Below are 20,830 nucleotides of genomic sequence, written 5' to 3'. Positions count from 1 at the left end.
ATACTAACGCCATCTACGATGGTTGTGATAAAACGTGACAAAACAAATATGGCGGAAGACAAGATTGGTTCATTGGAGGAGGAAGCTTTGAAACGAAAAGAACGCTTGCAGGCTTTGAAAAAGAAAACCGAAGATAACAAAGAAAACCAAAATGATAGTGTTAGTACGTTACCAAAGTGAGTTTCGTTGTTCTTCTTTTAAGTGATTGTAATTTTTAAATCTAACCTCATCTAACCTCAACTAACCTCTAAAGATCGATACTTATTTTTGTATTTGTTTACTTTATCGCCACAGACCGAAATTTCGGAGTTACAAACCACAGGATGACAGTCTTAAGGACAAAGTATTAGAAGATGCACAGCCAGGTAATGTTGAAGAGGAAGTACAAGATCAATTAAGCGCTGCAGTTACAAAAGTTGTTATTGAGGAGCTTGTAAGTAATTGTTTACAATAGATCAAAGTATTTGTTGTTATTTGATATTTATTTAATTACAATCTTTTAGGATATTAGCAATCTTGCTCCCAGGAAACCAGATTGGGATTTGAAGCGGGATGTTGCAAAGAAATTAGAAAAATTAGAAAGGAGGACTCAGAAAGCAATAGCTGAGCTTATAAGAGATCGTCTTAAGCAAGAGCAGCATGATTGGGCTGCTGTGGTAAATGTCGCAACCAACGATCAGACAAAGAACCATTCTTAAGGAGTTTTAAATCTTTTATAAGATTTTAATAACTTTGTGCATATAAGTATAACACAATAATAAAATATATTAGTAATAATTTTATTTATTATCGTCTAGACTACTATAAATTTCAGGACAATATATTTCATAGACATATTCATGAAGAGAACTTATTATCTATAAGATTAAAGTATATGTATATTATCATAAGATTAAGGTATGTTATCATGGCAGCGGTAGGAACTGTTGAATAAATACATACTAGAATTTTTGGTAGGCTTTATAACTTATAAAATACTTCTATATCTTTATTCATCAAATAAAATGCAATCAAATTCAATTATCATTTGTTTTCTATTTCTATTGCTTTGACTGTCACATTATGAAGAAAGATTATATGTATCTACTGTTTAAAATCAGTCAATGTAAAATTTCTTTAAGTATTTATGTACATTGTTTAATATATCCCTAGAACTAAATGGTAATATACGCGTAATTGCGCGAGCACAAAAATAAAAATATTTATTTCCATTCTTATTTAGATTAGAAATAAATATCATAGATAACAGAACCTTTGAATACAGATGCCCCGAAGAAGATAAATAATACCTTTTTCATAAGAAAATGTATTATATCAATACTTATTTAGAATTCTTATCGATTACTTTAAATTACAGAATAGTCAATGTGATTGACTAGAGTTTCTAGTACATTGAGCCGATTATTGATATGGTAAGACAAGAGTGGCTGCAAGTATCACTGCAAATGCTGTAACAAAAATAAATATTCCTTTAATATCTAAAATTATGTTACTTTTTCAGATTAATATATATTTTACTTTCGCACACGCTAAATTACTACTTTGATTTCATAAAAATTAACTTGCCAGGCTGATTTCGTTATATTATACAATTAAAGAAATTTATGACCATAAATAGAAAGGGATACATACGTGACACAGTCCACATGTTTGCCCCAGAATATCCATTATCTTTCTTATTATCTACAGGAGCCTCTTTAAGTGTATTAGTATCCAGTTTCTTAGGTGCAGGAGAACTCGCTATTTCTGGTATTTTGGCAAGAGCGGGAGCTGCGGTAGTTTGTTCATCTCGGACATTACGATAAACCGTTCTACCGTCCAAGGGTTGTACTGGGCGGAAATTATGCGTTATATCATCGCCATCGAAGGATTGAATAGAGCGGAATGCAGCCAGCTGAAAAAAAAAATCAAGCAAATATAGACAATCAATTATGACTATCAGTCGAGTTAAGAGGAAACACGTTTCAGGATTATTTACGTAAAACATTTCCAGAATGTTTGAGGAAATCTAAAAATAAATTCCAACGCTGCCATTCAAAATAATTCTTCATCCTCTCTCTTACCATTTTATACTAATTATTTTTTAAATAATACTTCTCTACCTTATCTCCTTAAATTTCACGTCTATGTCTGGAATTTCATTCATCCTGTAACGTGTTTGTCAATTTCTTAACTAAGAATAGCAGCTTATTTAACCATCGAAAGAAATTACTTTCTCCGGTAAAAGGTTTCTAATAATCAAGTTTGGACAGCCGTGAAAGAAAGCGTTTGTAGAAGATATTTGTACAATATTCTTCCATATTCACTGTTAGACGACGTTAGAACCTAGACAAATACTCTAAAGGCACCCTTGTACTAACGGAATTTATATTGAACTCGATTGCTTTTGAAATACCTGCTCGTGGGAAATATGTTGAGGTTTCGCAAAGTCGATCCACTGAACGATTTCCAGACAAGGAGGTGTGGTCAGTGATCCTTTATATGTAAAATAATCTTGCGCTGATGCAAGATCAGGAGCGATCAATTTGCTTAAAATATCGCTATTCCTTAACAACTCATTGCTGCCAGCCTTTCTTATTTCCAATATTTGCGACACGACCGATGTGAACACCGGATTTGGTTCATTCGTGGCCTGTAACAAACATTTCTCTCGATAAGATTTTTCCAACAATTTTTCCAATTATACAGATAAAACTCGCTACGATATTCTCTTCGTCGATTAAAATCATCTTTTTTATCTTCGAACTAACATCAAACATATTCGATCGAACTTGTCGAGACGCGAGCGCCGACAAAAATAGGTTTCGCATAAAATGCTTCTGTTTTAAAAGAAACAAACTCGTGAATGTATGTTTTTCACGTTTGTCTCAATAAAATTACCAGACTGAGATACGATTACAATAGCCTTCTCGTCGATTAAAGTTTCTCATCTAGAAACGCGTTTCGATCGAATTTGTTGAAGCGTAAACACAGACAAGAATAGAATTTCTATAAAGTATTTCTATTTTTGAGAAAACAAACTTATGAACGCGTATCCTCCACTCGAACGCCCTGTCCAAGTTTTCCGAATCAATTTAAACCATTTAAAGAGATGCGGAATATACGTGAAATAACGTTAGGTATTACGTACATGCACCCAGTTAGAGTCGGTTTGCGCGATTTACATAACTGATTTTAGGTATAGAGTACGCAAATTCGTGTATACAAACTCTTAGGAAAACAGAAATATCCATAACGGAGGCATGAAAGCGAGACGAAGTCTCTTCATTCTACGTCTTCGACTGGAACTACTCGAAATTGATACTAATCGATTTGATTAGTAACAGATACCGCACCGCAAACTGTGAATTTTTATGCAAATTGGTACTTCTTATAATTCCAATTAAAGAAACGGAGCGTGGGCGAGAGATCTATATCGTTCGTTAAGTATACTTTTTTACATTTCTATATTTATATTCTGTGCATTTTTGCAAACTTTAAATTTAAACGTATAGAAATCCGCAGCCTATTTACATTGTTAGATCGACTAGATTGACTTTTTGTCTTATATTAAAATATTTCGCGATTTTACGTTTAGTAGAAGGAAAAGTTTTCTTCAGAAATATTTCTCAAAAATTTTCGCAATATCTCTCGCGAAGAAAAATTTTCTCCGAAAATTTGCAACATTTCTGACAGTCGATAAATCTTATCGAATATTTACTGAAATTTCCAAGAGAATTAATCGTTAAGTTGCCATTTTCTTCGTGATAATTTCCGATAAAATGGCATATAGGAATTTGCTCGGCGTAGCAATAAATAATTGTCAATATTTGATACTTATATACCTGATACCAGTATCCAAGTACACTGAGACCATCATCGTGTTTTATCGCTTCGTCGTAGGTGCCATATGCCTTCTTCCAGAAAACTGCGTGCATTTCCATGGAGTACGAGTGATTGTTTATCAGATCCTCGGATCCTAGACTGTCATTGTTTCCCCAGTGGAAGTGCAATTGTTCGAACACGTATGTGCTGTTGAGGGACGCGCCAGATATCTCAGGGGATTCAGAATCGATACTCTGGATCATCACTAAAACCATGAAAAACATACAGATGTCAATATTTCTCGTGTTTGCAAAATTTATCTGACGAAGCGGTCTTATTTCCTGGAGGCCATTTTTTTCTAATGCGTATGATTCCTCGAAGCTTTATCTTAATCGAGACAAGACAATGACTGTAACGTGCTATAATCGACGTTAATTTGCAGCTGTTCAAGGATAAGAGTCACGTTCAAAGAACGCACAGAACAATCGAAATGATCCTACACGGGTTAATTCAATTTCTAAGTTTTCTACCTTCTTGGAAAGATACCTGAACTAATCTCTTAAACAATACTATGTACATACAATCGCTGAACGAAAGCTTAGCGTTGAACGCGTTATTACTGGGTTTTGCATAGCTACACGCGATGCTCGTTACTTTTAATTTGCCAAACGATTCAACATCGTCGAAGAACGCGCGAATGCTGTTGGGAATTAAAACGATGAGATTTATAATTAAACAACGCAAAAGACAAACGAATCTATATTCTAATTAGATAATGCAATGTATTTCGGTATGCAGTCGGATAGGAATATTCGCGCGTGTTTGTAACAAAGGAAATAAAACTGACGTAACTTAATATAAAAATGCAACGAATGACAAGGAAATTCGTATTCTAATTAAACGATGCAACATCCTTTAGTATGCAAGGGAATAAGAATAGGTACGTATAAGGAATTATTAATTCTTAAGTTATCATCGTGTCTACTAACTATCGACTATAAGATTATTGCAACGTCACAAAACGTATATGCATTCGAATCGTCGGATGTCCGATGTTCCTTCGCGTAATTCGATTGCCTCTTATGTTCTTAATAAATCATCACAGAAAGTTCTCTGTCTCTGTAATTTTTCTTGCTGTACTTTCCTTTGTAATAGCAGCAATACGCTTTCCGAACGTTTATTTCGATTTTATAACTTTCTGCTTCGACTAACGCTTTTTCTTTCGCAAATTCTTACGAAACACTCTTTCACAAAGCTGCTTACACGATAGGTCCCTTGCAGTGATACGATATTTCGAATAGACTGACAGTATCAGCGAAAAAGATATTTGCTAGAACTGTTTAATAATCGTTTAATCTATTTGTGAGAGATAATGTACTTTAAAAGTAAAATGTCTTTTTCCTGTTTGTTTACGCTTTAACGAACTAGACGACGACTATCATCGTTCATTTACTCGTCGGTATCTCGACCTTGGCGTTCCATACCTGTATGGCCATTGTTCATTATGAGAGCTTTATGGGGTTTCTGGAGACCGGAAAATTCCAGATCCGGATAAGACGCAGGCGCAACATTGTTCTCTTCTATGTCAATCGGAGATTGAAATTTCCCAACGCACGTGTCATGATCGTCGTTGGTCCATATCGAAGAAGCTGGAAAAGATACTTTTTAGAATACACGTTTAACAAAACGAAGACGATCAAAGATTCGCTTTTCTACTTTATACAAACTTTATCGATCCCATTATGTCGCAAAAGATCAAACCAATTTCTAAATTAACTGATTCTATATATTTTCACGTTTCGTAATTTCACGATCTCGAACGTAAATTTGTTCACCGTTCTAAATTTCCAAAAAATTGCAAACAGATTCTAAAGTATCTTTCTGTCGTATCGTCTAACTGTTCGTTAGATCAAATGCTTAATAAAAGAAAAAGAAAAAAATTGTCTTCGAAGAAAGTTAGGTGTGAAACATCGCTTGCAATGGCAAAGTCTATGTACGAGCAAACTGACGAGAAAATAAGGTAAATGTTACACCGTTTGTTTCATAAAAACATAATAATTATACATTATATAATCTTTTCCATATCTGAGTCATAAATACGAGCGAGATCGTGAAGAGATTACAATGTTGAACGAGTAATAACGTTTAAAACGATGACATTTATGCTTTCTAAGGAAGAAAGTTGATTGATCACGTTGAAATGGTAAACAACTTATTTACAGGTCCCCATAGCTTCAACGTAAATCAATTTTATGTATCTATGAATCGCTTTCTACGCGAAGATTCGCAGTTAAACTCACCTTTAGCGGCATCGTAGCTGACACTGCCGGCGGCGATCAGATCTGAAATGCAAACAACAATTTGTAAAACCGGTCGATTTACATGTTACTAGTCGTTGCATGCGCATAGATAAGCAGGTTTGATTAGATTTCATTTTTAATTGGACGATCATTAATCGACAATCGTGAGAGCCTCATTATCTTTGCGTATGAATCGTCGCGTGGATAGACGTAAATAAAAGCAACTCTATAGAACGATGAATTTTATTTGTTGACAGGAATATCGGTTAACTGAACAGATTAAATCTTTGCCCAGCGAAATTTGCATCATTCTTTGAAACAAAGAATCGTTTCTCTTTCTCTGTGTTTGATAATTTCATACTATTTGATACTTGTGTTTTCGTACCTAACACATGCAAATACGTAAATTTAACTTAAGAAATAATAAATATACTACGGATGTTTAGAGCGATATTTCTTGGAAAACCGAAAGCTCAACAGACGGTTCTTTCGCTTATTGCATACTACAACCACTGTTGAGCTTTCGACCGTTGGGACAACGGGAGTCGTAAATTCCCTTTACGATTTGAATAATCGACGTCACGAATCGTTCGATCCCTTATTTCGGTTAAGATAATAAGGGTGGTTGAATGAATATAACGCTGATATTAACAGGTTAATATATGATGAATCATGACCGTAACACGGGTCCGGGTCGCTCTCATAGTAAGGGTTTTTTTTTTTTTATTTATTTATTCAAATTTTACAATTTGTCCAGTAGGACATTTGGTAAAATATTATAGCGGTATACTAATATAGCATATGAGTAACTACCTCCAGCGGGGTACCATCATCGTGTTTGTTAGGTTATGTCCTTTGTGAGATCTGTTGGGTGTTTCCTTTTTAATCTTCTTTTTATGCAGTAAGGGTTTGGGGTACGTAATAATTCTTCACTGGAGCTATTCATCTTCTTACACCACTGAAGTGACGTTTATTGACACGAATAAAGGTGTTACAAAGTTGGCGCAGACTCACGATAGTTAGGCACTTGTGACTCTGGTCTAGGACTCGATAACGAATCCGCGGTCAACGGGTTAGTAGGCTTATTTCTTCGTTAAAGTCTAAGTTGGAATTGATACCAAGCGTGAAGATAGCAAGACGTTAGTTAACTCGTCCAAGAGCTCGTACACGATGTCTTCATTCGGGAAATGAGGGACATTAACGCTGCTGTTAATTGGTCAATTTGGGACAAAGACTGCTTGTCCGTTTGAAGAACCTTACTTAACAAAATCCTAAGATTTATAGCGGGTCCTCAGGCTAGCTGAACTTGTGCTGTGTAGGTGCATTGATATCTGGTAATTATTTTGCCGTTATTAGGAACCGTTCGAATGTTTACTGCCGAGTACCTCTACGGGTATTTCCCTTAATCAGGGCTATTTTATTGTTCCATACCTTTGTTAGACGGAGCGGTCGTCCCGTTGATCGCGGCTACGTTCGGTGACTAATTGTCGCCCTGAGCCCAAGCTCATTGTCATAAATCTCGAATAAATACAATTGAGTAGAACGACGGGAAATTGTTTAATTGCAGGTATAGACTTTAATTACAATTTTACGGATTTTCCCAAAGTTCCAGAGGGGAGGCTCCGGTGTCCTTTCATATTTCAACTTCAAGATGTGATGGTGCGTATGTGAAATGCCGAACTACGAATGAGTACGAATGACTTGAGACTCGTTTCGTGTTGGAGATTTGCGATGAATGTATCTTCTGTCGATTGACTGTCTTCGACTTGGCGACTGTGATCACTTGACTTCAGACTCCTTACGTTACTCGAATTATATTTTAACTGACTGATGAGCTTTGACTGTTACTTGAATGTTACTGTGGAACAAATCCAGAGAGCAAGTACAGAGATGAAGTTTAGAGTACAAGTGACTGCTCTGTAGTTGTGAGAACAAGCAAAGTTTGAATTTACTTGTAATTCTCAATGAGAATTGATTGTAAATAGTCTACCAAATAAAAAAAAAAAGAAGTAAAATTCGTTTTTGTGTTATCACCGAGGAAAGCTTGGGGTGGGTGTGTTTGTTGTATAAAGAAACCGAAAATACTTGCAGATATAAAGATTCCGTTCAAAAGATTCTGTTTATGGTGGTTCTTTGGGTTTATTGAGGGTCTGTATAACAGTGCATGGGCTTTTGACGGTCAGACCATGAAGGACGTCACACGGACCATCTCACGCTACGTAACAAATGTACTTTTATATTTCGATGTTTCACATACTTTTCCATATCATGTGCAATTTTCTCGTTATCTCTGTATCTAAAAAATTTTTAATAAACACGTAAAACTCCACAGTCCGATAGTAACGGTGTAAATACCGTTCGCTTTCTCTATTCGATTATATCAAACTGAATATACTTAAAAAAGAAAAAAAAAACAAAATCACCGGTATATTCTGTTAAAGTAACGCGTGAACGTAATTCATAAAATAATAAACGTGAAATAGTTAGCCGGAGAAATTAAAATTGATCCATCCGTCGTTTTTCGAGCATTAAACAAATCGCAAGAAGTTGCGTGAATAAAACAAGCTATACTTTGGTGTAACTCGGTAAACTCGGTAAACTCGGTAAACAAAAGGATAAAAGGATCTGGGTTAGCCAGATATCTGTAGCGGTTTCATACTTCCGTGGGAACTTCTCGAGACTCCAGTGAAAGTCGATTTACGAAAGATTTACAAGCGAGCGTGCCGCTTTTGCACTCGGCTCGTCACAGATAAATTGTTCTAGCCGAGTCGATTAAAATATAGAAGCCAGCTACTATCCTGTACGGTAAACCGTCCGACAACGAATATCGATTCGTCCCTATGAATTCGATTGCACCGATTATACCGTTACGTGCTGTACATCAAATACTTGGGATGATACATATCCGGCTGACATGCTGTTGAATAATAAAATGTAAACTTGTTTAACGCATGCAACAAGGACAGTACGTTTTTAGCGGCGAAGAACCTGTTATATGTCGTATACGGCGATTTCATGTTTCTTCTGCTTTTTCCCTTCGTTAAAATATTCCTCTAATGATCGCCAGATACTGGCGAATCCACGAGCAAATACACGAGCTTTCTACTGCATGTGGCATAAATTGAAATTATCAGTAAATAAGATTTGAAATAAAAGGAACGAGGAAAGTGCAATAACACGGTTTTCTACTAATCTCTTTCACAGTTAGAAGAACATATTTATACAAATTACAATTTAGTTTCCAGATTACTACTTTCTTAAAGGGAAACAAAAAACCAATAAAACAGACGGTGCATTATGTAGATACTCTCTCTTCTCTTGCTTCTCTTCTCTCTCTCTCTCTCTCTCTCTCTTTCTATCTTTCTTGTGTAATACGTATAAAACATGTATCAAAGCATACAATTTACTGTGCGCATCTTATGCATACATATACACGTATCAATATTAAATTGTAAGGTAAATTCGTCCTGCTTTTATGTCTGTTACATATGAAGCGAGAAAATTTCGTATAACAGATACAACAAGCAGGACAAATTTCTGTTACAGTCTGTAATAGAAATATATATAACACGATACGGTTGTAGAGATATGCAAACTATTTACGAAAGAAGAAGGAAAAAGAGGAAGAAACGCAGGAAGAAATATATGGAATTAAAATCAACGCTGACAAGAAAATAAAAAAGGAACGTCTACTTTGTCAGGAATTGCCCCAAGGTTTCGCGTTATCGGAAAAACGTATTTAATGTCACAGCGGTTACTTGAGTCGCGGACATACGCATGGATTATTCACGATTCGAACGTATATATTCGATAAATTCGAAGTTCCAAGCGGAAAGGGAAATAGGCCACTTCCTCGCTCACAGCAAAGGCGCTTCTCGATTATTGCCGGTTAACGAGTCAGCCCTTGCACGGTCTACGAATGATATATGTCGCGTGTACTCACGTTGCCAGATCCTATGCATATGCTCGACACGTGCGTCGAATGATAAACGTACGAAGAAAACGGCGGTTCTGTTTCAGGATCGACGATTATTGCCAGGCGGACAGCCAAGCCACGTAGGAGGTCCTTTCAACGACATTTCGAGGACTATAAACTAATTTAATCGATTTAGCATCGCCATTGAACGTACAAGCAGCAGCATGTCCTTCCGATATCCGAAACGTTTATTCAGTTTTATTGGTCACGGATGCGCTGCTGGTTTTCTCGTAAAACCTAAATGTTCACACCAAGGATCGTCGTACGATGAAAATGGGAGCACGTGTATTGCAAGTGAAGCAATCGTTGCGTTTCGTTGCGAGAAACTGCTTTTTTTCCGGATGGAGAGAAGTTAAAGGGACGACGACCTTGGGTTGGTTCTTCGATTGCGCAGGATATTGCTACACTGAACGATCGAACATCGTGTTATTACGTTCTGAAATAGTTAATTAAAGCGAGATATCTCGTGCGAACGTGAAGAATGTTGGAAAAAACGATAAGTAGCAGACGACTAATTTTAGTCGTTAATACCAGTATTTACATATCGCCTGTGTTAATCGTTTTTACTTAACGAGTTGAGATTTCAAGAGATACGATTTGTGAACGAGAATCTTCTCTATCTTGAATCGCGAGGATTTATTTTATTTTTCACGGTGCAAGGTTAAAATAGAAGTGGGATATTACTTCAGGTTCGAACCATCGGCATACCGATATATTTCAGCGTCGAACGTTCCTCTCTCGACCGATATTACTATTTCTCTTAACAGGCTTTTTCTAAGTCCGTAGTTCTCATTTAGGATTCCATTATTTGCGAGGTGCAAATGTTTAGGAGAGAAACGACAATTAACAGAACACTTAAATTAATATGAAACACTTAAGTTAAAAGAAATGGCAGGCGACTATCTATGCCAGTGAGTTAAAGAATATTATTACGATTTCCGGGAAATCCTTTCCGAATGTTCAGTGCTATAGGTTTGTTTTACTTTTTGCCATGCGAGGTTAAAATTGACAAACGAACGTTAGTAGCGAGCAAATGCAACGGTAATTATTTTTATCTAATCGTAAGCACAGGGAGAAATACGTAGATTAGATAAATAAACATAATAAATAAATAATAATATCTTCTTGCATAAAGACTCACTATTCTCTGTAGGGTGTAACCTGTGATATGTATGTTTACGAGAACACATACTTCAAACTTGTGAAACACCTTTACCTTGCACGAAGTTAGTGCTATTTTTAACATTCGTGATTATTAGAATGCGGATGTTTATTCGATTGTGGAAACGTTAAAAATGCATATATTCATTGAATGCAAGTAACACGAGATTGCACAAAATGCTCACAGATGTGGTGGATGAAACAATAAAACTGCCTGGTTTTGTCTTTTCAGTTACCAAACCGCGTGATAGATTCCTTCGATATTGATCGATTTATTTATCTATTTATGAGAGAACGTAAGAATTATTTAAAAAGCTTAAGACGCACGTATGTAAATTTTGTCGATCAAACACACATGTACATTCATAGACGTACACTTTGTAGGAAATTCGAACAAATGTATCGCCTAATATAATTTAATATGTTCATCAATATACGAATTTGCAGACATGTCTGCGATTCAGCGATCGTTCGAATCATTAAAAGACTCATTTACGCTCTTCGAAGGCACCTCGATATTCGAATTACCTGCTCCAATCGAGGCCAGAGATGAAATATTATAAAACACACGGCGTTCATCGACACTCCGGTAGTTTTCATCGTTCGTTTCAATCTACGATTTCGCTGGTCGTTTGCGATACAAGGTTTCTTATTACCTTCTTTCATACAGCACGCCCCTACTTATACCGATATTCCATGTATAATGATACATCACGTATGACCATCTACTTGTTGTTAATTCTACTTCTACTTGTTGAAAGTTTATTGCACGAGCTTAAAATCGACATGTCCGTAACATTCGTTAATGTTGAATGGTTATAGACGTATGGCCCGACCCTGACAGTATCGAAGTATACTCTATCGAGTGTGCTTTGCTGCACATACTCTACAGTGGAAATCTGTCCAGTTTAAACCGCTATATCTAGACTACGGATGTTTAGACAAATTTGTATTCTTGATCGAAGAAAAGGAAGTTAAAGAGCTATTTCCACTACTAAAGAATTGAACAAACAGTATACTTTGGATATTTCATTTATTTCAGCAGCAGTGATATAAAATACAAAATGCAGCGAATTTACTGTTATTCTAACGCCGGCAGGGAAATTTATACAATAACGAAATTTTTGACTTTTACTGTTATTCTTTACTGGCTAAAGACGATCGATATTTCAGAATAGCATATAATTATCGATCACTGGCTTGTTTTACGATTCGGTGAATTTATTGATAGTTTATAACATAAAGTAAACTACGATGTGTAAACTGTAAAAGTTACAATGAATTAACGACGAGATAAGAGGATCGTACGATAAAGAATTCAACTTTCCATTGATACTACGCTCGATACGATGGATGTTACACTTTCATACGCAAAGACGACCGAGATTATTAAATGGAGGATTAAACGAGCGAATAATCGAGTACGTGGATTAATTTTATCGATCAATGATTCATAGTACGGAGAAAAAGTCTACCGAGTGTTTTTGTTACATCCCAGCGATGATACTTTGAACGACGTATATTTATATAACTTTATTCAGTATTATAACAATTTTTATTCGCACTCATTATCCGAGAAATATTTTCTATGCTATCATTCCTAGTTCGATTCATACACAATGCTAGTTACATTTATCCCAATGTGCTGTTATTTAAAAAAATATTTTAATCCAATTAGAATTAATTATTCAAGAAGAAGAATCGTTCGATCGAGAGAAAATGAAATTTTGGTAAAAAAAGAAAAAAAAATTAGATATGCGCAAGTGTAAAAGACGATGAACCATCAAAATACGTGATTCGTACGTAAATTAATTCGACGACTAAATATGGTTAACTACTACCCTTGGAAATAAGCCGCGACTTTTCCGGTACGTTTTTCCTTCAGGAAATTGCGCAACACGTAGCAGTACGAGGCAAATTGTAAAAAAATGCGGCCGTGAAATCGGATGCACTTATGGGTATTACATATCTTCTTGGGCTATGTGCACATGTAATTTTTTTCCATAAAGGTAGGGGAGATCGAAGGCAACGATACAACCGGCTTCGTTTATCAAACGCACGTCCTTTCAGTGAAAAATGACAGGTGACGTCTCGTCGACCATTTTTTCTCTCTTTTAAACGCTAATTACATTATCTATATTTCTTTCTTATTTTCTCCTTCCATTCCATTCGCTAATTCGTTGCGTCGGACTTCATGCGCTTTAAGTACAACGTACGTTATCCGATATACGTGTTTTAAATATGTCTCGCGAATTCTTGGGAAATAAAGCATGGTATCTTCAAAATTAGATAAACACGGCTACGAAATTTTTTTTTTAAGCATCGTTACTTGACACGTGCAAGACGCACAGGATACCGAGCTATCAAAAAAAGGAAGGGAGTCCTTGGGAAAATTTTTTAATTTGCAATATATATTTACTCCGCGTGACTCGTATTTTTTCTTTCGGTTTTTTTTTTTTTTGTTTCATGTAAATAACAGACGCGTCCAATATGGAAATCAGGCGAAAGACTTGACGAATTACGGTAAGGTGTTCTAAATCAACCTCGCCTCGATCTTATAGAAAGTGTGCAGTTATTTTATTGGTAGTTTTTTATTGTAGAGTAAGTATGCCACTTTGAATGAAAGTCAGATACTGTTCTAATAATAGAGATTCCTTTTGACAAAAGAATCGGGCCAATTGCTCGTCGCGATTCGCGGTTTACGTCGTTCAACTTTTCTGAAAATATACGACGTAAACGTTTGACGTTTATAAAGTGGAAGTGCGAAATCTTCAATACCGTTGTTATTTATCAATCGATGGAAACGTGGAAAACACATCGAGCAACTTAGGAAACTAGAACTTTACGGTAAACGGCGGTACGACAATTTTTTGCGTCACTCTATTGTTGCACTATCTACGATTGGAATCGTTTAATCGAAATTACAGTGGGCTATTGCATTCCAGACATCACTGCGACAAATGCATTGTCTATTTTGTCCTCGATTTTGCAGAACGTTCGCGTATCGATGCTTTGTACGCGAAAGACGTCACGCAGACGCTGTTCTTCGTTTCTTCTTTTTTCTGTTTTTCCACTTTTTCACTTCCCTCAATGATGCAGATAATTTTTATTAACCGTTAAATGTCACTCGCGTTAACTGTATATATCGTGATAATGGCGAAAGAAGCGAACGTTTTATCCATCGAACGATCTTCGTTTGTCTCGTTCCCTATAAAAATATCTGAACAATTTACCCCTACTTATTCCCCTCTTATCATATCGATTCTTTATCATTACGTCAAAACGGATGCCTCTATCGTAAGTGGGTATTTCATTTGTAATTATCGAAGAGATTCTTTGCAAATTGCAGGTAAATCACAGAGAACTAATTCTTCGAACTAATTTTACTGGAGAGGAAAGAAGCCGCAAGCACGAGCGACGCTGGATTCGACAAAAACCGTACTTGATAGTTTCGATTTCTTAAACGATAAATTGCGCTAATTAACCTTAAGCTCGTTCAAGGAACATCAAATTATCTCATTTTATTCTAATTGACTGCCTACGGCCGGCCTATTCCACCAAATAACGGTGGAAACTTTCGGGCCACGAGATCTATCGCGATTTGCAATCTCATGTTTATACCACGAACGTTACGATTGTCGTTAATCATACTGTAAAATCGTATCAAATTGTCGGATGTGTTTGTTACGTAAGAAAATATCAGCACGTTATAAACAAGTTATCGAAAATTGATTAGATCCGTATCTAAATCGATATTTTCCCCTATTTCATTAGAATTCTATGTTTGATCTTATCGTTTCTCGCCGATTGTTTTTCTCGCACTCGTAATTTTCTAACGTTATCTAAAAAGTATTTTGACAAAATTTTCAGCAACATACGAAGATATTGCTATTGATACGTATATATATATATATATTTCTTTTTTCCTTCTTTTTTTTTTCGTTTCACTTTCACATGAAATGTTTCCACCAAATAACAAATCGTGATGTATCTCCGGCAAAGCCACGTTCCTTGAAATACGACGCGTTCTACATCAATCGATCGGTTGTAACGCGTAGATCACGAAAATAGCGAGATTACTTCGCGGATATTTACTATCACTGAAATATCTCGCCTCGTATTCAATAAAAATGAGAAAAGAGAAAAATCGTTTGTTTAATCGACGACAGGTTTTTCTCTCAGATACGAGAGATTCGAAGATCGCAGCGGGATTAAATTTTCCATCGGAACAGAAGAATTTGGAGAGAAAACGCCCTGCCTTTTCGTAATTCTGGATAACATAAATTTCATATAGGGCTTTCATATATGGCTACGTTAGAATAAGGGGGCAAATATAACGAAACCATAAAAGTTGCATTAAACTCTGGGAGTTTAGTCGATGACGTTTTAATCAAAATAAAGGTGGCAGGCGGCGCCGTAAATTACAAACGGCTCGCGATTCTGTTTACGCTTATGAATCCGAGAACCGTAAATTACGCCTCGATGGTGTTTAGCTTTCCCTTTTCGTGAATTTTATGTAACGCTTTTACTTCTGTTTTCGCGCAAACATATCTCGTTCAAGTGTGAATCTAATTGTCGTTTGCGTTGCAGCTGCGATGCAACCGATGAGCCGAGTTGAACACGCCTCGATCATGCTATGGGACCCCATCGTGAATTTTAAGCGATTTCGTGATATTAATAATAAGCATAATTGATTCAGCGTCGATCATAGTCTGTCAACAGCAGCCAAAATGCATGGCGAGTCGAAATAATCATAATCAAGATCTTTCTTCTCTTTATTTACATTTTATACATCTTATAGAGTTTCATGCATTTACAGAGAATTAAAAGTTGTAAAAATCCATGCAATATCAATGAGTATATAAAATATGCCAAGTATAGTTGCTTTCTATAATAGCTGGTAAGTGAAACAATTTTTTACCGAGGTTCTACTTTTCAAAATTATATTCTCGAAAATATGGATTTGCATAAAAATTCATAGTCTACGTATTGGTATATAATCGTACTAGGTTTTATATTACATGACCTTATCAGATCATTTATTTGACGTTATCCAACAGCTAGTGCTATATAGTAATTAAGTAACGTTTATTAATCGAAGAAAGTGAAAGAAAGGAACAAGCATTGCATTTTTAAGAGCATTGTTAGTATGTTTGAAAGTATATAGATAATCGTAGACTGCTAGTTTCTTATCATATCTTAATTGTATTCTAAGCTTTCACTTTAATTGTTGATATCGTTATCAAATAAAATGCGGCATTATATCTCTCTGTGTATTTCGTTACATATCTACCCTGCTATTGTCACTTTTATGAACGAGATTCTAACGACCATAATACTATACCTGTGTTACTATAGACAATTGTAAATCTTGTAAGTCTTGTTCCAGAAATACTCTTCCGATGATATAGAACAATTGCAAGAATTTTCATTAATCTCGTATTGTCAAAAAAATCTCGAATCACATCTACCGCAATATTCCCACGAAGACTCACTAATATTCACGTCGCACTATCAAAAGTGTTTTCATCGGATTATGTGAGAAATCTCAAATTTCTTGAACATTTATCTTCAACATTTATTTATTTATTTATTAAACGAACGTTAGCCCCATAATACGTATATACGTAGTAGTAATAAGTAGAGGAAAATAAAATTAGGAATTATAAAATTGCAAAGTTACGAAAGTACGATAGAACAGAAATACTTAAATAAAACACGAGGAGATATTACATTATGACCGTGCAAGCATTGAATATCGTAAACATCGAACGTCTAAAGTTCTGAATCTTTGTTGTACCGAAATATACGATCCTTACATTGTCACAAAATCTCGAATCACAGCTAAACTTTTAAACTGAAATTCGTCATAAATATATGTCACGTTCCAGGAATTCTCGTTCGCGCTGCATTTAGGAGAAGCAAATTCTAAAAAAAAATCCTCGATTCGCACCACAGTGAAATTTCGAAGTAAAACGTCGACTATCGTTGCTATAAAAAAATCCCTTGATGTTTATATCGCATCGGTAGAATTCTCGTCAAATTCTCAAAGAGATTCGGTAGATCGAAGGTATAATCAAGTTTCCATCTAGAACTCTCGCTATTGTTTCTACAAAGGATCCTCAAGTGCCGAAAAAATGTTTCACCGCCGGCCCGATCATCTTCCAAGCTAACGTCCCTACAAAAATTCTTCAACGTCTGTGTCATAAAGTCGTTCGATGCGCGATGTTGCAAATCGAAATCCCAGTTTCACAGTGAATCACGACCGCCTAACCTTTTCGTGAATCACCGGTCTGAAAAGAGAAAGAAGAGAAGAAAAGGACTTACTCGACGACAATAGGAGCCCCAGCGTGACAATTAAGAAAGCCATGACGAAGAAGGCAACTGTCACTTTTCACTGTGAGTGGATGGTGTCGAGGACCGACCCAAGTTCTGTCGATTCAACGATATGTTAACTTAGAAATACGAATACTCTGTTACGGTCGGTGGTCGACTGAGCGACTGCCGGCTTGTCGACTATGTTAAATAAGAGACCACCACTTTTATTTTGCGGTAGCCTATCGACTCTGCACAAATTTATATACCGGCTAGTGGAGACGAAGAAGCGCGGATGATGGCCAGGTAAACGCGATATCGAGAAAGTCAGGAAGGGGAATAAAAGGCTCGATGGTGATTTTTGATGATTCACTGGCCCTCGAACCGATATCTCGAAACAAGCAGAATTTAAAGAAATTGCGATAGAGACACGGTTTCTCAAAACTTGTTTCAGCTTCCTTATTCGGCCTGATTCAATCACTCGATTGTTTATTCCCTTTTCTGGTTGTAAACTAAATAGAATGATACTGTGGTAAATGGTACTGTTGTCTGCGGATTATGATAATTCGTATCCGTGAAATTCAGATTTTATTTAGCCACTGTATATACGCAGTTTGTTCGGTTTCTGTGATATTTGCAATCCGGTTCGTTTGCTATAGAATTGGCATGTACCGATTGCACCGAGTTAAAAATAGTAATTTAATTACGAACGTGTTATTTCGTAACAATAAGAAAAAATGTTTCATCGAAAACTAAAAGTGTATGCACTCCCTGTATATAAGATCGACATTATTTGATTAAAATTTAATCTATATGTATACCTGTATGAAGCATGTCCTCTTTAATAGTTTATTTGTTCTTCCTTTTCATAGTTTCTGCGTACATAATATCGTTGCAATATTTTATGCTAATTTACGATAGTTTGTTCTACTTATTATATATCAAAGCTTTCTACGTAAGAATAAATTTAAGATAATACCATAATTTTGCGAATTTCAATACTTCCTCGCTTAACTATATTTCAAAAAGGCATTGTACTTGACAGTGTAGATATTCTATCTCAAACGTTGCAAAATGTTATTAATCTATAACATCTGTTCTGTTTACTTCTCAAAGATATACTTGGATGTATCTTACTCGAAATATTAAACGATTAAATTGCTTTTCCTCGGGCCCAACGAAAAGACCACTCGTGCTGAAGACGTTCGTGACATACGTGAGCCATAGCTTGCGGTACTTTAGAAGCACGTAAGAACCCATTACTGCATTTTGAATGTGTCAGCTTCCGTTTGGTCAGATTGCTTCCGCTTACCATTTTCCTCGTGGTTTCCAGTTAGAGATTTTTTTAATTTTTCTACAGCTTCATCGATTATATTCGATAATTTTACTTATAGCGTTCAGGGCTTATTAAAGAAGAAGTTTCATATATTTTATTCAACTGGTACGTGTTAAACACTAACAGAAAAAATATTCAATAAAACTTGATTCATTACTATCACGTATTAAACATTAGCAAAAGAATATTCGATAAAATCATATTTTTTAAATTAATTTATGCGATATATTCGAACTTTCCAGGTTACTAGATCAACATGTGCTAAAATTGTTACTGTAACTAATGAAAACGTCAAATGTACGTTGTCAGCGGCGATTCGTTGTTAACCGGAAAAAAAACGGTATAGTTGGCAGAACGCTTAGGTAGCTGCAATTATTGCAAAGGTATTTATTAGAGTACGTATATTTGCTTTCGTGTTGAACCTTACTTGTTAGCAGTATGAAATATCGACGATAGTTAGAGCTACTTCAACGAAACTTTGAAATGTTTGACGAAGGTCGCCTCGTTTGATACGTTTCGGAATAAAAGTTTCAAGAAAACCGCCGCTAGTTTCTTCGACTCGATTTCGCAAGCATTATGCAACGCGCACATATAGAATTGTTATATTTGAAGTAATGTTTCGGCTATTCGGTCGGAAAGAAGACAAGGGCAAAGGCGAATTCCTTCGCTTGAGGTCAAAGAGATAATCATTTTAAAATGACAAGAATGGCTATGACGCGATTTATACTCTTCAGCATTTTGATAATTTTCTGTTTTATCGCTCCAAGTACCGTCTCGAGACAATGCCTTGGCATTTCGTAAAACAACGACGACATGCATTCGATTGATTTAAGAATATGAAGAATATAAAAATATAAATAAATAGAAATAGAAAGAACGGAAAGGATATCCATACATAATTTGTTTCATAGAATGTTGAATTAAAGGTAAATAAAGGAGCAGGAGCAACGTTTCATTAAATGGGGCAAATGATAATGTGCCATAACACAATTATAAAAACGTAGAAAAAATAAAAGATTATCCTTATCGATGTGATTTCTTAATATTGATTTTAAAAGATTGTATAATTTAATTAAAAACGTTTCCATTATGTTAGATAAGAAGATTGAGATCGATTTGGTGATACAATCTTGATTCACAAATTCAGAATTGATAGTGTGATCCATATTTTTCAGAATCATTGACTGACGCTTTGTTCCACTATTTATCCAAGTATACGCCACGCAAAGGCATCCCGTATACAAAAGGATATGGGAAAAATCTGCATCATCTATGAGACGACTAGGCCCTTGCAGCAAGGTCAACTCTTTCCGAAAAGGAGAACAATCGGTGTTAGCCAAGCGATGTTTGTATTTCGCAGAACAAACCACACTTTTAACTCTTTAACAAGTTATTAATTAATCAAGCGGTAAATGCATTCTTCTTTGACAAAGACGGCCTGCAATTCGAGAGCTCTATGCCTTCTTTACAAAAACATTAGAAAACATTTATTTCTATTGCTAATAATTCATAGAGAAGAAAAATATGCCATAATTCGAAAAAGATTCATTCTTGAGTGACAATAAGACGATTATGTATATGATAGATCGGGCAATTCTATATCTTTTCATGTCGTGCGTTATCATATTATAATGTTTTAAGATGTAAGCATTAGTATATCTTACAATGGCTTAGTTGGTTTACAAGAAAGTTGACCTCAGCTATTCATTTAATCTCGTGAGATTTTTAATATGTACATTGTATTAGCATGTACATAAAAAAAAGACAATAGGATTGTACGATAAGGATGTCCTAATATTTTATATATTAATAAGTTATACGCGATTTTATATATCGTAGAATACCCCTGCCAAATGATAAATAATTTTACAGTTAAGTATAGATATAAATATAGATTGATTGAATTATACATGAAATTTTATATTGTATGAAGATATA

At 35.6% G+C, this 20,830-nt stretch overlaps 2 protein-coding genes across 2 annotated transcripts; one reads left to right on the top strand and one right to left on the bottom strand.

The window, feature by feature from the left end:
• The first annotated feature begins 3 nt into the window (after window positions 1-3).
• Window positions 4-952, top strand: LOC100741131 (coiled-coil domain-containing protein 12). The gene is made up of 3 exons (XM_003487362.4): window positions 4-176; window positions 295-433; window positions 504-952. The coding sequence occupies exons 1-3, from the start codon at window positions 19-21 to the stop codon at window positions 696-698; spliced, it is 492 nt and encodes a 163-aa protein (XP_003487410.2). The 5' UTR covers window positions 4-18; the 3' UTR covers window positions 699-952.
• On the bottom strand, window positions 768-17,823 carry LOC100741010 (carbonic anhydrase 2). The gene is made up of 7 exons (XM_003487361.4): window positions 17,569-17,823; window positions 6,105-6,146; window positions 5,289-5,453; window positions 3,825-4,069; window positions 2,396-2,632; window positions 1,633-1,894; window positions 768-1,448 (listed from the first exon to the last, which is right to left on the bottom strand). Exons 1-7 carry the CDS (start codon window positions 17,609-17,611, stop codon window positions 1,402-1,404), a joined length of 1,041 nt encoding a protein of 346 aa, XP_003487409.1. The 5' UTR covers window positions 17,612-17,823; the 3' UTR covers window positions 768-1,401.
• Window positions 17,824-20,830: the final 3,007 nt, after the last annotated feature.

This window comes from Bombus impatiens, unplaced genomic scaffold, assembly GCF_000188095.3.
Source record: "Bombus impatiens unplaced genomic scaffold, BIMP_2.2 scf_0151, whole genome shotgun sequence".
Classification (NCBI taxonomy): Eukaryota; Metazoa; Arthropoda; class Insecta; order Hymenoptera; family Apidae; genus Bombus; species Bombus impatiens.
This window is presented reverse-complemented; position numbering and strand designations above follow the sequence as displayed.